Source organism: Rhinopithecus roxellana, chromosome 11, assembly GCF_007565055.1.
Source record: "Rhinopithecus roxellana isolate Shanxi Qingling chromosome 11, ASM756505v1, whole genome shotgun sequence".
NCBI lineage: Eukaryota > Metazoa > Chordata > Mammalia > Primates > Cercopithecidae > Rhinopithecus > Rhinopithecus roxellana.
Window position 1 is genome coordinate 100,762,841 of NC_044559.1, and position 13,888 is coordinate 100,776,728.

The 13,888-nt window shown below is 34.9% G+C and overlaps 1 protein-coding gene across 1 annotated transcript in view; it reads right to left on the minus strand.

Annotated features, from left to right (window-relative positions):
- Positions 1–3,359: 3,359 nt before the first annotated feature.
- The window catches only part of RTKN2 (rhotekin 2), an 80,743-nt gene continuing 70,214 nt past the window's right edge, over positions 3,360–13,888 (minus strand). The window contains exons 11-12 of the mRNA XM_030940833.1: positions 9,023–9,130; positions 3,360–7,726 (exon numbers count right to left, since the gene is read on the minus strand). Of these exons, the coding sequence (XP_030796693.1) occupies positions 7,191–7,726; positions 9,023–9,130 (644 nt within the window). The 3' untranslated portion in view covers positions 3,360–7,190. The remainder of the gene's footprint in view (positions 7,727–9,022; positions 9,131–13,888) is intronic.

Sequence of the window (13,888 nt, forward strand, 5' to 3'; positions counted from 1 at the left end):
CTGTAAGGTGTGGCTGCCACAGGAGGGAGATGGGCTATCATACCTTTGCTTTTGTTTGCTCCATGCCTGGCTCACCTGCCCTGGAGCTCTCAGTCTTACGTATTCTTAACGTATATGCTTTCATTTCGTGTTTTTTTGTTTTACATTAGAGGCATTTTTTATAATTCAGCTAATGTTTCTACTTAATGCATTCAGAGAGTGAGAAGTTCCAAAAAAAGTTTCCTTTCTGTATATGTAGTTAGGTTTTGCTAAAGAAAGGTGAGTTCAACTGCTGATTTACTAAAAATAAGATTGATGAGGGAACCTTATCTTATTTTGAAGACGACAAATATGGAGACTTTTCAACCATGGAGGAAGACAAAATGCAGTAGCTGAAAAGGAGATTAAAGCAATAGGGAAAGTAGCTTTCTGCCCCGTGACTGAAGATGTGTGTCCTATAGAGAAGCTTCTTAGAGCGCTGGGGGGTGTGGGGGGGAGGCATGGTGGGAGGCCAAGTGCTCCTCACCCCCTTCCTGCTCTCAAGTAGTTCCACTTGGCTCTTACGTATTAAAAGTCTACATAAAGTATTGTTTGGAAATACAGTTCTGCTGCTAAAACAAAAGTACGACATTGTACAATGGTTATTTTACTGCTGGTTACTGGTCAGTAAAACTTTTTTTTTTTTTTTTCCTGACACTGAAACTAAACCCTATGAATAAATCCAACTAATTTCATCCTCCATCCTCGGATGCCCAGGCAGCTAGCAGAGTCCTGTATATGATGGGAACTAGCAATAAGTTGGTTGAGTACTTTTTTCCCAAAATATTTTATTAATAGTACAAGTTATTGATTGCGTCCCAGGAAGTTTATGGCAAAAACATTAAACAGACTATTTTCACTGGTGTTGATAAGACTTGTGGTACATTTAGTCCAAAGCTTTCTGGGTTCTCCACCCTAAGCATTTTATTTTAGTAATTGATCTGGGTTGAAATCGGTCTAAAGTGGAATTATTATCTCCAAATGATTTCAAAGTTTTACTAAACTTAATTTCTTGGGCTGCTTTGCTGCCTAATACAACAAAGATGTTGAAGTATACCAGACACATTATTCTGATTTCCCAGATAACCTTTGAGTGACTGATTCAGGGATGATGGTGGCTTTGTTCTCATAACTGACTATTTAAGGAACACTTTTGGCATCACAAATTACAAAAAAAAAGAAAAAGAAAAAAAAATAGGGAAAAAGTTCAGTTGAATAGTCCTCAGAGGGAAGCAGAAATCAGGAACTCCATTCGAAGTCCTTGGACACATGTGAGGTTTGCCTGAGGTCCCGAAAGTTTTCTCCCTTCAATCTGTTCACCCTTCTGTGTCACCCTTCAGAGCCCTCAGGCCTCTCCTTTCCTCTTGTGTACCGAAAAGAGAATTTGATACATTCAGTCACCTTAAGATGTCACAGGTTGATGCAATTTAATGTATCACCCTCCCCTTGCAAAAGAGCTGCCAGGCAAGAAAAATCAAGTCAATAGTGTCACATTAGTGACCTGGATATATGTGAACCACTTTTTTCTTTTTTAGAAATTTTTAAATCAACTCAGGTGAGGCGTGATTCTCTCAGCATACTTATATTGACAAAGCATGCCTTTTTAAAAAAGTGGCCTGTGCCCTCGGTGAACTTAATGTGTAGTGGTGGCATTTACAGGCTGCTTTTCTTCTTCTAGAGACAATTTATGAGGATGCTCCCCAATACTATCTGTAGCTATCTCTGCCCTAACTACTCAGAGAGAATCTGTCAGAGATGTGATCTGAATCCACTAAAGCCCATATGGCAAATTTCTTCAGCATACCAGAAAAAAAAGCAAACTTTAGACTGACATTCAAGGCCATCCATGATCTGACCACATCTGCCTTATTAACCTTATTTGTCAGTAATCCCTAACCATATACAAATGAAATAATTTCGAGTTTTTAGGTAGACCCTACATTTTCATGCATTTTTAGCTATCAGTTACAGTGGAAACAACCCCAAGACTTAGTGGTTAAAACAATATGCATTCATTATCCTATTATCAGTTACAATAGGTCAAGAATTTAGGAGCGGCTTAGCCATGCATTTCTGGCTTGAAATTTCTCAGAAGGTGGCAGTCATGACTAGACTTGAGGGTCTGCTGCCAAGGTGTCTCACTAGCAAGTTGGGGCTGGTTATTGGTGACAGGTCTCAGTTTCTTTCCACATGGGTCTCTCGCAGGACTGTATAGCTACTGGCTTCCCCCTAAGTGAGTGATCCCAAGAGAGGGGAACAGTAAGGGTGTGCTATCTTTTTATGACTTAGCCTCATGTGTCACACAGTATCACTTCCATTATAGTCTCTGAGTTACAAATGAATTCCTAAGTCCAGCCCACAATCAATAGGAGGGGAAGGAACTAAGCTCCACCTCTGAAGGGAAGAGTGTCAGAGAGTTTGTGAACGTATTCTAAATCAACATCATGCTCCCACTCCTTTGCTCATTCTGTTCCCGCTGCTCAGAATGCTTTTTCCAGTATCTGCAGAGCCCAATCAATCCTATGTCTTTCAAGACCCAATTCAACTGTTACTTCCTCCAAAAGTCCTTCCCAAATGCCTCCTAAGAGCTTTCCTTTCTTTTCATTTCTGTTTTATTTTCTACATTTTTTTTGTTTTTTGTTTTACTACACTTGTTCTTATTTTAGATGGTAATTATTTGGTATTCCAAGCCAGAGTTTATCAACTTTGGCACTACCAATGCTTTGGGCTGGATAATTATTTGTTGTGGGGATCTTGTCCTGTGTATTATAGGATGGTTAGCAGCATCCCTGGTCTCTTCCCACCAAATACAAGCAGCACCTTCTGGCCCTAGTTGTGACAATAAAAAATGTCTTCAGACATAGTCAAATGTTTTGTGGTAGGCCAAAAAAAATCACCCCTGGATGAGATCCTAGTTCTAGGCAATTATGTTCTGTGATTCATTTTGAATTTCCAACTCATGGCTCCGAAAGGCCATTCTAACAAGCTAGGAGAGGAAAGGACTTTATTTCAATCTCGACGTTGCTGAGAACCCCTGAGTTTTCCTGTCCAACCTTTCCTACGCATTCTTCAGTCCTCTGAGTGATTCCAATAGCCTATCAATAAATTCGCCCACCAGGTGCAGTGGCTAACATCTGTAATCCCAGCACTTTGGAAGGCTGAGGCAGGCAGATCACCTGAGCTCAGGAGTTCGAGACCAGCCTGGCCAACATGATGCTAAAAGAGTATACTTTTAGCATCAGCTACTTGGTATGTCTTTTTCTGATTAAACTGATTCCACTACACTGTCTACTTACATCAGTCTAGTCTAGAGGAGCACTTAAAGATAAAAAGTTAGAAAATGTCTTCAGAAATCAGTTCTTTTAATGTATAGAAGTTTCAATTACATGACTTGGGCTTGCTTACCAAATGCCTTTGGTACTTTAAAAAATGTATGTTCATGATATAATACTTTTTAATCCAGAAGTTTGAACCATATTTAATTAAAAAATAAAAATTATAAACAAAGCCAATTCCACAAGCATGTCGGAAAATAACACACCATAATATATTTTCGAACGAAGACTTGTCTTTTAAAAACCCAAAGGTAACATCTTTCCCAGAGTTAACTAAGAACATCTATGACCCAGAATAAGCAGATTTCATTTAACTATTAATAGCAATGAAGCAGTTACACACAAACATGTAAACATATGTAAACATTTAAAAATAGTAATGTCTTTGAAATGTAAGAGGAAAATGTCAACTTTATCTACATTATAATTTAAGACTAACAGTGAAGACAGCTACTAGAATATAAATGGTCATCAGTTAAAGTTTAATTACTATTTGATAATTCACTCTTTAACAAGAAAATGTGTTTTGATAAATTCAGACCACAGGGACCAATATTTTTCTTGCAGAGCAGGTCTTGCTCATGGTGCAATGCAGCATTCTGTCCATGTAGTACAGTTGTACCTCAGTCGTGGTAACACAGGTGATTACATTCAAATGGCATTTAACATAAATTGCACCAAACTGCCCTATAATTTCATTTTGGACTGAATTAATTAACTTCTCAGTAGGTGGCTGAGGTGCTGAACAACATAAGCCTAAAGAAATACTTGACTGCTTAACCTACCTTACGTGAGGTGTCTCTAATTCAAGACAGCTTCCATTTTTAATAAATAGTACCAGGTAAAATGCATTTAGTAGGATCCCAAAGGGTAAAGATAAGGCATTTATAATAGATGGATTTAGTTTTCCACATATATTCACATCCATTTAAAAGAAGTCAGGGGGCACTGCAGACAGCTAAGGAGGATTTAACAAAACTCAGCAAGAGTTGGCATGCCTGATATTTTTGAAAGACTATTTACCTTAGGAGGTGTGCATTTAGAATTTTAAAAATGTCTTTTTTGCCCTTGCAAGATATTAAAATACAAAAGTTACCACTTAGTAGCAATTAAAAATAATACTATCTTAATGCTGAATACATAATTTATATCCCAGAGCTTGAAATGTAAATGTAATTGTCTAAGACATTATCTTTAGATCATCAGAATTATCATATCATAAAATATCTATTCTATTTCCCCAATTATATTATCAAGAGCTGACAGCTAACTCTGCTTCAAGTTTATAGTCTTCATATATCAAGAAACAAATTAAAAGGACAAACAAGGAATGTGAAAGCTCATAAAAAGCTGAAGCAGCTTTCATATTACATGGCATATTTCTTTGTCATAAACTTCTGGTTTAAGAAATGAGAAAACAAACACTTCTTTTGAAACACTCTTTAACCCAGTGCTTAACTATTTTTAGATTTTTTTTTTTTTTAACTGTAAAGGAAGGGAAGGAGGAGAGACAGAGGGCAAGTGGGAATGGGGGATGAGACAGAGAGAGAGGAGAGGGTGCCAGAGAAAGAAACGAAGACAAAAAGAAAGGAAACAAAGAAAATAACCAACTTTGTATCATAACTACACTCTTTTGGGAAGAGGTAAATTAGCATTTCAGGAGCTGAAGACACCAGGCCCATTTCAAAGACTTTTAACATACAGTAAGCTGGGCCTCCCCAGAAAGAGACTGAATAATTTGGTGGGGAGGAGGTGGTGGTCCTTGCTCAGGCTTTTAAATGGTTCTAGGTAAAAAGGGCTTCAGACCTGTTTCAAAGTTCTGCTCTGAGGGCGTAACTGCCAGGTAATTTCTATATGAATATTTTCTTTTTCTTATACAACTTAAATCCTTCCTGCTATTATCTGCATGATGAACAATGACAAGAATATAATCTGGAAGTTTTAAGACTGATTTGTAATAAAGGCAGGCATCAACTAGGAAAAAAAAAAAAGAATGCTTAGATGCCAGCTTCAGAAACAATTTTGCCTGCAGCATCTTCTAGCTCAATAATTTAGTGGCAATGACAATCACAAATGCTGTCAAAAACAGCAATGAGGTTTTAAAAAATAACCAAAAAATTCAAACATTATCCTTTAGATTTTTAATGTCATTTATTAATTGGCAATCATAACAGAAACTTACGAGAGCCTTCTAGTTAGAAAAATAAATCCACTTTTTAAGGTTTCCACACATGTGATGATCTCAACATGCCATCAAGCAGGCGTATAGTATTTTCTTCTCACCCAAACCTGTGTCTGTCCTGGTGTTACCAGTCACAAAAAACCTTTTGTTATCATCACTCCCCTCACGATTCAATACTTACTAGGAGTCCTGGGCAAACACAAAAGTGTCCTGGCAGTTACATCATTCTCTATAAATAAAAAAGACCCTGCTATCTGAAAATAATGAAAGGCTCCGTTTAAATTAATGTGGTTTTTTGGTCAAGTGTTCATTTTATTTTGTAATCATGTAGTTCTGATCCAAATAGAGTTCTTCCTAGCTTTAAAAAGATCTCGAGATTATACAAGGGGCAGCAATTTAATTCTTAATTTTTTATTTCTTGCAATGACATTTAGGGTTCAGTGTGATTTGAGAGTTTTAGTGCTGTTGCTGACACCTTATGGAAACTGTTTTATTTGGAAATTCTGATTAGATTTTTAAAACTGTTCTGCTCTTGTTTACAAAAAGCATTATTATAAAAAATGGATTTTTTTGTTCCTTTAAGGTATTTTTCTGCTATTTATTCCTCACTTGACTTTATAATCCTGTTTGGGTCACTATAATTAGTTGCTATGGAAATTACCTCCTATGGAAATGATTCCAATGTCATTGTTGTAAGAATATGACTTTCAATGAAAAATACCGCTAGCAGACATCAACTCTTACTAGGAAAAGGAAATCTAATTAAAATTTTAAAAAAGAATTCTGAAAATTATTTACCATGGCCAACTTTTCTGATATTTTTGAATCTCCCATCTTCTTTTTAAGTAAGTATTAAATGAATTTTAAGGTGTTGATCAGCTACTCACTTCCCTAAATTCCAAAGTCACAATGGAAATCAGCACCACACGCAGAAAATTGAATGTAAAGAGCATTTCATCTACCATTTCTCTAATAAGTGTTATGCTTCATTTATGAAAGTTAATGTCAACAGTATTTCAGGGCTCATCAAGGAAACAAGTTTGAATAGCACATTACAAATTCCCTTTAAAGATGAAGAATTTAATATTCCAAAATTTATCCCAGGAATTTAAAAGCTCAGGCCTATAAACTAGTGAGTTAAACAATAGATGAGAGGCAGTGAACCATTAGATGAGAATTCCAGAATGCTAAGAAGAAAATTTTCTTGGGTGGATTCTATAATTTGTGGTTTGAATAAAACCTTTGAAACATTCCATTAGTATTAAAATTCTCACAATGAGAATATGGCTCATATTTAACACATTTTAAATTACTAGACAGTCTCTCCCCAAAAGAAATTTTAATGCTTTATTCCGCCTAGGGCTTATTCACTGCCTGGTACTAATTTAGGAATAAATTAACCCTTCCAACAATTAGGATATTGTCTAGAAACTGCCTCTTGCACACTGCTGGAAAAATCACTCACATTCTGAAAATCAGGAGTAAAAGAGAAATCCATTTCTTCATTATAAAATGTTTTTCTATACCTAATAGCTTATTAATTATTGGTATAAATCACTATCATATTTACCTATATAATTACATTACTCTATAATGCCTCTGAATTAAGTCTCACAGTTATAGATTTTGTTAAATATTTTATCATTAAGAGTTTTCTAAACTTGTGCCTGCAGCCATGATCTAGGGTCCAGAATGTCTTTGATGGATTTCTGCCTTGGAGCTGGCACTGGCTTGGCTTCAAAATTGGTTTTAGTGTCTGTGTGCTCACCATCACTTAATCTATTTTTCCTGGCAGGGAGAAGTTTTCGAGGAGCAGCCATTGGTTTCTGTAAGTGATGCATTAGGGTTGATAGTTTGGTATCCAAAGACGATGTATGAGATATACTTGTTTTTCCCCAGTTGTCCTTAACCAATTGATCTGTGTTACTCTGTGATTTTAAGCTGAATGGAAGTTTATCAGGAGGAGGAAGCGGGGCTCGTCTCTTTTTCCCTTTTTCATCATGTAATGGCTCACTTGCAGGAGACAGTACCTTTTTCTGGATGATCATTTGATGGTTACCATCAAAGAGTGTAGCCCAAGGAGGTGGTAAGGATTCTTCATGCTGACCAATAAGGAACTGCCCATTTGTCTCTTCAATTTTTTTTTGTATTATATCCGTTAAACTTTCAAGTTTCATAGGTGAATCAATGCCTATAATAATTTTTAGAAAAAAAACCATGAAAAAATTCAAAACCAGTATGCACTTTATCTGAATAAGTTCTTTTTGAAACTAGTAGATATAATGGTCATCAAAGACTATGATAAGGAAAACATTCACTTGTAAAAATAACAACACCACCAGAACTAAAAAGATCATGCACTGCACTAATCATACATTATATATGTAAACACACATAATACATAGTATATAAAACATATATAACATACATATAATGTACATAACACATACACATGTATAAATATATTCCTATATAAATCAGCAAAATCCAGCTTTCAAAGTGGAGTTATATGAGTTTCCTAAAAAATTCTATACATTAAGCATATATGGGATAACATTTCTTGGATTTAAAACCTTATTCTGACTGCTAGGTAAGAGATTTCCTTTTTACAAAAGCTAGATATATATTGGGATGACTGTATTTGGATGAGTATTCTTTCCTGTAGACCAGCAAAGTCTCTGTTAAAAGGGAAAATGCTTAAAACCAAAAACCCAGGAGAACAGAGTAATACCCTCATACCACTTTGGCAATAAGGGCGGTGGGTGAAATTTTCCTTGGGAAAACTAAAATAACAGAGATAAATGTCTATTAAGTGAATTACTAATATTTTAAAATGTGTGAACCCAAATGTACCATTTTTAACCTAACATTTTAAAGTGAATGTAAGTACAGATACATTAGGGGCAAATTAAACAGAATTTAGACTGACATGCTCTTGTTCACAACATTATTTACTGAGGCAACGGCAAAAAATAAACACCCTTCAAGGTGTGGGAAATTGAATAAAAGTGGTCTAGAAATTTAAAATTTTCCAAAGTATTAAACTTAACCAATTTTTTTCTGGCTAGAGATGAAAGCTTCCATTCATTAATAAGCATCTATCAACACTACTTTACAACAAATTTAATAAAATACAGAAAAAAATTACTGAACATGATGACATTTTAGAATCTGCAAGTGTTTATTTTCAGAATTTTCATCAGCTACTCAGCTAATGTTTATTTTCAGTGCACCTTTACTCATTTTAAGCCTTAAATTTTTTGTCTGATCTTGAGCATTCAGACTATGAAAAAATGTGTATTCATTATTCTGTATTAATTCATCTATTAAACATGAGTTCCTTAGTCTATAATCATAGTCTTTTTTTCATTCATTTTGATTGTGCCCTGAAAATTTTAGCATTTTAATGTCAATAGAATAGGCTGCGTGAGTATGGACAATGTTGTTTTTGTTATCCTGCAGCACAGAAAAGACAAACCCCACTTACTTATATCATGGTAGACTGAGGTTGCCTCTTTTGTCAAGAACAAAGGTGGTTTCCGTGGTGACATAATCTCAATTTTCATAAGTTCTTCACAACAATGCTTCCATTGGCCTAAGACAGACAGAAAAAAGGTAGACCGGTTTAAAACATAAATGTGAAGATATGTATTTCATTTTTAATAGATAGCAATACATTTTTGCTTTGAATAAAAATCAGTGAATTTATAAATAAAGCACTTCCTTAAAGGAGGCTTGCAGAAAAACCTAGTACTATCCATAATTTCAAAGTCCAGTTCTGAATATAAAAGTAATCTATTTAAAAAATAAAATTCGGCCAGGTGCGGTGGCTCACGCCTGTAATCCCAGCAGGCTGGAAGGCCTAGGTTTCTTCTGACTGGTAACATCTGAGGTCAGGAGTTCAAGACCAGCCTGGCCAACATGGGGAAACTCCTTCTTTACTAAAAATACAAAAATTAGCTAGGTGTGGTGGTGCAGGTGCCTGTAGTCCCAGGTACTCAGGAGGCTGAGGTAGGAGGATCACTTGGAGGTGGAGGTTACAATGAGCTGAGATTGCACCATTGTTCTCCAGACTGGGCGATAGAGGGAGACTCCGTTTCAAAGAAAAAAAAAGAAAAAGAAAAAAAAATACTTCTATGCAAACATTAGGCTAAAATCTCTAGGCTATTAAATACAACACTATTTCACTAAATGGTTAATAACTACTTTAAAACTTCTATTTATTGCAAAAGTTTGTGCAGGTTTTCTTTTTTAAATATTAAACATTAAGTATTCAAGACGCTGAAAGGTTAAACAATAAACTGAAATATAGTTACCTAGAAGGAAATAGAAAAAAAACATAAATGAGTGAGGTTCTCAAAAATGGTTTTAACTATGAAAATTTTGATTAAGAAAGAAAAATGATTTAATAGCTGTTCCTTTAAGATGATTATCATGCTTTTCAAAATCATTTAACTTTAGAAAAACACTGTATTTTCATTTAGGTTTTAAAAGGTATATAAAAACCTATTATTATAAAGTCATATCACTCAATAAAATTCTGAGTCTAATTTATTTTATGAAGGATACATTAAATAAAGGCATTTGGAATAAGAAAAAATACTCTTGAATAAAATCTTTCAACTATTAAGTTAAAATTTAAGTGTGGATATTAATTTTTATTTTAATTCACACTATTTTAGTCTTAAATTTTTTAGATTTCTCCTGAGTGATGTCTAAAAATTTAATCTTTTCATACTTACTGTGCACCTGCATGCTGGATAGCAACTATGCTAGTTCCTACATATCTATATATTAATTTTATAAGAGTAAGTTACTGAGGTTCACCTTCTTATAGCCTATCTTATACCAGTAGAAAAGTAAATGTAATACACCTATGTTGTATATCCATATTTAATATCCAATTTGATTTTTTTCTATGACTTCAAAACTAAGGATACTTCATGTTTAATAAAATTACTCATTTTTGTTGTTTGTAGTTGAATATACTATCATAGTAATATGATAATACATGCATAAATTTAAAATCCACCACCATTAGTTAAGAAACATAAAAAAGCCTTTCAGTATGTTTTATTATGATGCTAAGCACAGAATATGGTAAAAATTTCAAAATAAGCCACATAGCAACTGATGAAGGGAATAAATTCTTGAGTACAAGGCTTCAAAGGTTGATCTCTAGAATGTTAGGATCTGAGATCTGATAACTTATTCCTCCCCACACTTCCTTTTATAGATAAATATATAAAAGTCAGTTTTTTTCTTCTTGGGGGCAGGGAAAAAAACCCATATCTAATGGAAAAATAATGAAACACTTTAAACTGCACACATTTCTGTCACATTCTTAGAAAAATTATTATAAAGTACAGTATCTTCTCTGTATTGATAAATGAAAGCATTTCATTGTTAAACTAGTATCAGAATACGAGTTACAATGAAAACTGGAATATAATGCCACATTATTCCACGTGTTACTAAAGTCAGAGGTACAAATGTGTTCATGGGTCAAGACTTCACGATTGAACCATTGATTTTACCAGCAAATAAATCTCTATGCATAGCTATACATGCTAGCCAATATGCTAACATGAAAACAAGGGCGCAATATGAAATATTAAATGGATATGTTTTGTTCACATAACAATTTATATATTGAAGATGTTTCCTAAAATATCATTCACTGTTATAGTATTCCCAGTCAAAATAATTTTTTATGCTACGCTCCTAATGTAACTCAGTATTTATACTGTTAAATATTTTAAAATTTTTAATGTTCCAAATCTATCTTAATTTTTGATATCTTTGACCTACCATTCATTCTTTGCTCCACTCCTATTGACCATCCAGAACACGTCACTCCTCTTTTACATGTTTGTTAACCCACAAATATTAAAAATAGCTGTTACATCCCCCTTGCCACCAACATCCACCCAAGGCTATTCTTCCTCAGGCTAAACAGATATATTTCCATAAGTGTTTCCTCCTGAGTTCTAATTATCACACCCTCCTGGTTTTCTATTCTTAAATAGCGCCAAATAATTGAGATTTGCTCTCAATATTAAATTTCTCTTACTTTACTCTGCCCTGAATATCTATCCTGTACTTTGTTCTATGTACTATACTTTAACCAGAATCACTAGAGGTTGCACCTGTCACTAGGAAAGTTAAAATTTTAAAGTACAAGTCAATTTTTTAGTATGGTATAAATACCTCCATCTTTGTTTCATATATCCATACACAATGAATTCTGAATTTTGAAGTATAAATGTAATAGAATTTGTACTTTAAAAAATACATAGGTTGGCAGTTTTTATGCAAAAAAGCATTAAATACCAAAAAAGTAACCAGACCCAAGAACCAAGTTGTCATCACTTATTATGTTGACAGTACAAAAACGTCATGAGATTCTTATTCCTTCAAATCCCCATTTTAGCATGATAAATTATTTCACATAATCTAGAGAATGAAAGCATGAGATGATCATCTAATAGTAACTGATATCTAGACTACAAGATTTTGGTATCATCATCTTCATTTACCTCTCCCCCTGTTTTTATGCACATAACAATTATAAAATAGCTGGGCACGGTGGCTCATGCCTGTAATCCCAGCACTTTGGGGGATGGAGGTGGGCAGATCACCTGAGGTCTGGAGTTCGAGACCAGCCTGACCAACATGGAGAAATCCCGTCTCTACTAAAAATACGAAATCAGTCGGGCGTGATGGCACATGTCTATAATCCCAGCTACTCAGGAGACTGAGGCAGAAGAATCGCTTGAACCCAGGAGGCGGAGGTTGCAGTGAGCCAAGATCGTGGCATTGCACTCCAGCCTGGGCAACAAGAGCGAAACTCCATCTCAAAAAAATAAAAATAAAAATAAAATAAAATAAAAATACCAGAATCATTTCTAAACATAAGATAGTCATTTATAAGACGGATTCTCTAAGACAGAGCATTCAGGAAAATGGTTAAAGTTTTAGCTATGATTAGCAAAAGCAAGGAAGTTCTTGTCTTTTAAGTTACACACCTGAGTTTTTTGTTTTTGTTTTTGTTTTTTTAAGACAAGTCTTGCTCTGTCGCCCAGATTGGAGTGTACAGGCGAGATCTTGACTCACTGCAACCTCCACCTCCCAGCTTCAAGTGACAAGTAGCTGGGACTACAGGCACGTGCCACCACGCCTGGCTAATTTTTATATTTTTAGTAGATATGGAGTTTCACCATGTTCATCAGGCTAGTCTTGAACTCCTGACCTCAGGTGGTGCACCTGCCTCAGCCTCCCAGAGTACTGGGATTACAGGCATGAGCCACCGTGCCTGGCCTGAAAATTTTAACTAAATAAATGTGGTACACGCTGATAAGCATGAAATGAATATTTGAACATTTATTGAGTTTCTAGGGATGATACTTAAGGAAAACAAGTCCTAAACAATCCAAGAAAGCCATGGAGGGAATCCTCTAGTTCAATGCTGTGAACCAGAAACCTCTTCAGGCCTAAATTTTCTCATCTTCAGAGCAAAGGGAAATAATTTCTACCCCGCAAGAGTGTTAAGAGAAATAAATGAAATAATCTGTTATATGGGAAATAATCCATAAATTTAGATCCCTTTCTTGCCTCTTCCCCAACTTCTAACTTGAGGGCTGCAGGTATTACCTCTTCTTCCTAGTGTTCCAGAAAACAGAATTCCTAAAATGTCGGTCCCTAGGATTATTTCTATGAGTTTCAGAAATAATTTTCTTTTTGGAAATGTCTCAACTTTCTATGGAATAGCATTCAATAGACAAAATACTGGTAGTATCCATCAGTAGGCTTTGTTTGATCAGAAACAGACATTATCAACATTCTACATTTTCAATATAATGATAATATGCTGTTAAGACTTATTGTCAGTAAACACAAAGAACTGTTATGATTTCAATATTTTCCTGTTGATAAAATTCCTCCTTGAGAAATTTGAGAACCTCATATATTTTACACACTAGAGTCCTATTACATTACCATCCCATTGTTTTTATGTCCATGTCATTAGACTGTATTATTGAGATGAGAAAATCATGTGTGTGTGGTTTTAAAAAAAAACCTGTCTGGATGATGTCCAAGAAGATGGTAACGCATCTGGAGTTAAGGGAAGGCTACAAAAGTGAGACTCTTGAATGTTTCAATATTTTAGGATCATCATCATCCTGGAAAAGTTTTTTGTTTCTCAAACGGCTTCTTATCCCTGGATCAAACACATTGCCTTCAACAGTTAAATCCTAACATTTTGAGACAATATGGTCTGACTGTTTTAGTGACCAAAGGAGCTTCAAAAAGTAGGAGGCAGAGATGCTAGAATCCAAACGTATACTACACA